The sequence below is a fragment of the Emiliania huxleyi genome, assembly GCF_000372725.1.
Source record: "Emiliania huxleyi CCMP1516 unplaced genomic scaffold EMIHUscaffold_415, whole genome shotgun sequence".
In the NCBI taxonomy this organism is placed as follows: domain Eukaryota; phylum Haptophyta; order Isochrysidales; family Noelaerhabdaceae; genus Emiliania; species Emiliania huxleyi.
Genome location: NW_005198864.1, coordinates 32,963 through 36,966, shown reverse-complemented (window position 1 = coordinate 36,966; position 4,004 = coordinate 32,963). Strand labels below are relative to the sequence as shown.

Here is a 4,004-nt window from a genome sequence, read left to right as displayed (position 1 = left end):
GGGATGGTACTAGGGGATTGTTTCCGGGGAGTTATTCGGTTGTGTCTGAAGGTGGTATTAGCCTGTCTCTTCAAGGCGGTTCTGGAAGGAGTTCGGGTGGATCTCGGGTGTGTCTCGAGTGGTGTCGGGAGGTGTCGGGTGGTCTCGGGTGTGTCTCGAGTGGTGTCGGGAGGTGTCGGGAGGTGTCGGGTGTGTCTCGGGTGGTCTCGGGTGTGTCTCGGGTGGTCTCGGGTGTGTCTCGGGTGGTCTCGGGTGTGTCTCGAGTGGTGTCGGGAGGTGTCGGGTGGTCTCGGGTGTGTCTCGAGTGGTGTCGGGAGGTGTCGGGTGGTCTCGGGTGTGTCTCGAGTGGTGTCGGGAGTGTCGGGTGGTCTCGGGTGTGTCTCGAGTGGTGTCGGGAGGTGTCGGGAGGTCTCGGGTGTGCCTCGGGTGGTGTCGGGTGTGTCTCGAGAGGTGTCGGGAGGTGTCGGGTGGTGTCGGCATGCCGCCTGGCTGCACCGCGCTGCGCACCGCCTGGTGGTTCTCGGGAGACAGGAGCCAGCGGGCGTGCGACCTGACCATCAGAGGCTCTCGTACTCCCTCTCCAACAAGACTCTCCAACAAGGCGAGTACATCTCGGTGGGGAGGGGCGGTTGTGTCGATGACGGGTTGGGGCGGCCGTCACGCCACCAGCACAAACGAACACTCGGCGAGTCCGTGTCCTCCTCTCGAGAGCTAGTTTGGACTCTTCGCCTCCACCGCACCCTCCCCCGCACCATGTGGTGGGAGTGTGACGCCCAGCGTTGCGTCCCGACTGCCGCCGCCGTCTGTCCGTTCTCGACAGTCCGCGAGTGACCTTGGGCCCGGGTCGGTGCGTTGGTGGGGCTGTGCGTTGATGGGGGCGCAGTCCGGTGCGCGTCGTCTCAGCGGGGCGGCGGGTCTCTGGCCAAACCCTTCCGAGACACGCTCCAAACTCCGCCACTCTCCGAGACTCTCCCTTCAATCTCTCCCGCAAGACCGGCAAGGCGGTCGAGTGCTGTCGGGGTGCCGTAGTGTGCACGGGGTCTGGTGTCTCAGCATCTCAGGCGTGGGAAGCCCTCCGCCGGCGCTCTGCAGCCGCGTCGAGAGGAGCGAGCGCGTGCTCCGCTAGAAGCGGTACAGGATGGGCACCTATACGCAGTCGAGGCATCCATGTTGCACCTTCAGCTTGTACCTTCAGCAGTAGACGCGTGCTCCGCTCGAAGCGGTACAAGCACGTATACGCCACCAACCACGAGCCAGCTCACCAAGGCCCGTGTCGATTCTCGCGCGCGCATCGCCGTCCAGAGTGGGCACCGAGTTTGGCACATGCAAGTTCGGCACGTTGTCGTCCGGCACCTGGTCCAGACCCATCAGAACGAGTGCCGCTTGCCTGTGATCTGCCACATTCGCCTTGCTGGGCCCCAGTGCTGACTTCTGACATTGATAAAGCGCAGCTCTTCCACTTCGCCGAACTACTCTTGACTTGTTCGCTGTCAATACGCAGTCAGCCAATTGTCATCGACTGTTCGTGTGTCAAAGCGCGCGTCTTCGGGTGAGATCTCAGGCGGTCTCGGGCGGTCTGTGGCGATCTCGGGCGATCTCACGCCTCCTCGAAGAGCGTGGGCGAGATGCTCTCGCGGAAGCACTCGAGCACGCGGCGCTGGCAGTCTGCGAGGCTCTCTCCAGTCGGCGCGGGCGGCGGCCGCCACTCAGGGTGGTCGGCGTCGAGTGGCGGCGGCTTGCCGTGCATGCTGCGCCGCCAGCCGCGGATCGACTCCTCGCCGTGTGCGGCGAGCAGCCCGGCGTCATCCTTCCGATAGCCCTGCACGGCGCCGTAGTGGCGCTCGTTGAGACGCGCATCACGCCGGATGCGCTCGGGCGACCACGTGTCCTGCCGGTGCCCCGCCATCGAAGCTAGCGCGAGCTCGCAGGTCTCGTGCGCGCGCTGCAGTTCAGAGGTGAACGCAACGTAGACGTTCGCCGCTCGGAAGCCTCGCGAGCGCAGCTGCCCGGCGCCGACCGCCTCGACGCGTCCCTTGGCCGTGAGCGGCACGTCACACCAGCCCGTGAACCGCGGGTTCTCGCCGTTCCAGATCGACTGACCGTGCCGCAGCAGGATGAGCGTCGAGATGGTGGGAAGCACCCTCATCCCTCGCACACTCTGCGGAAATCGAACCCGGGGGTGCTCCTAGGGCTTATAGGGCCCCACCGACCCGTGGCGGTCCCCCGAAATAAAACTTTTTGCCGGACCCGGGAGTTGCAGGTCGTGAACGAAATCGACACTTCGCCGAAAGTTGTGGCTCGGGGGACCGCTCGCAATCAATCGCTTCGCCGTGGTCGAGTTGTAAGCCGCTGACGGTCAGGTATATCTAATTCTTATCTTTTTGCCCCCCTCCGAGACTGGAGACAGATAAATAACCACACCAGCCAGTATCAGACCAGAGGGACTGCGTCCCGCCCCCGCTTGCCCTGCCAGCCTGCGCAGGATAGCGTGCCCCGATAACGGCGACACTTAGCGAGGGTCACTGCGCAAGGAGGGGGTGCGAAGCCTTTTTCTTTTGTCCTCTCGGGGGAATGTTCTCTCGGCGCCCATGGCCTTCTGAGGTTTCGTACTAATGACGTCCTTCTTGGCACTTCGGGCGTCGGTGTGTGCGTTCTGTGGTGTCTAATTCCTCCGGTATGCTATATAGGTTTCCCGAACAGAGACCTCCTTTCAATCCCAGCGTATCTTGCTGGAAGCCTTGTCCCGCTGGCGGGAGGTCCCCCCAGTTCGAAACCTGGTCGACCCTTATTGCTTATACTTTTTGTTCACACCTGTGACCTGAGCGGCTCAATTTTTGCTCAGATGCTCCTACGAATTCGAGCTCGTGTCCTCACGCTTAGCGCTTGGTGTGTGTTCGTTTTTCGTCACGGGTTGCATGGTGGGACATAAAAGAGAGCGATACTTGGGCGAGTAGGCCGTGCGGTCGACGCTGCCGCGCGCGGCTTTGCGCGCGAGGCGGCGCAGCTCGAGAACGGCGGTGGGCGAGAATGCCGCCGCCGAACGTCTCGTGGAGCAGCAGGTTGAAAGTTGTTGCGCTTGACAAAGATCGCGTCGTGGTAAAACCGCGATGCGCCTTGACGTAGCCGTGGCCGGTCTTGTGGTCGAAGGGCTGGCCGGGCTGCCCGTTTGTTGTTGGAGTGTGTGTGGGGGGGGAAGGCTTCCGCGGTAGTTCCCGGCATGTGTGTGTCTCGCGCCTTGCGGTGGGGGAGCGGAAAGGAGGAACCTCTTCCCAAGAGCTCCACTCTTGGAGCGCCGCCACTGCCACTCAGAGCGCTGCATGCAGCGCCGGGCAATGACGGCTTACTGCCCACCCAGCCCGCCCTCGGCACACCCCGGCAGCCAATGTGTGACAGCTCGAACCCGCTAAGCCATCCCGCAAGCGGGATGGCCGTCCGCCAGACGGCGCCGGGGCTAGGCGACCGAAGAGGAACTACGGCAAGAACCGCACACCACCCGCCGACGAGCGCTCGCGGAACAGGTCCGCGGCGCCCGCCAGGGGCGTGCGCGAGACAGACAGGGCTTGGAGCCCCTTTCGGTAGCCGGTCGGTCTGCTGAAGACCCGCATGCGATGGCCGTGTGAAGAACGAGTAGTGCCGGACGCTGTGGACCGTCGCACTTGTCTTCAAAGAAAGGGCACCGCCGGAGGCAGGTAAAAAGAAAACGCGCCCGCCTAATTCCATCCATCTGAGTTAGGCGGGCGCGGCTGTGGCCAACAATGGAATCGAGGGTGCACGCCGCCATGCTGCTGTCGTTAATCGGCCTCTCGGCCGGTGAGCACTCGGAGCGTCGCGAGGATGGCTTGAGACTCGAATTTGACATCTCCACCGAGATCGTCAACAACATGGCCGGCTTCCCTGGAAGCGACGCCTCCGCTGGCTGCAAAACTGATTCGGTGCCAGCGCCCCCCAACACCCTCGCTGTCGCCGTCCGCCTCCTTGCCGACTGCCCCCCCGTTCTCCCACAT

The 4,004-nt window shown here is 63.5% G+C and overlaps 1 protein-coding gene across 1 annotated transcript; it reads right to left on the bottom strand.

The window, feature by feature from the left end:
* Positions 1-1,122: 1,122 nt before the first annotated feature.
* EMIHUDRAFT_244271 (hypothetical protein) lies at positions 1,123-2,146 on the bottom strand (the record flags this gene model as incomplete). Its single annotated transcript, XM_005769587.1, has 3 exons — positions 1,123-1,146; positions 1,312-1,387; positions 1,602-2,146. The coding sequence occupies 3 exons, from the start codon at positions 2,144-2,146 to the stop codon at positions 1,123-1,125; spliced, it is 645 nt and encodes a 214-aa protein (XP_005769644.1).
* Between the last annotated feature and the right edge of the window lie 1,858 nt (positions 2,147-4,004).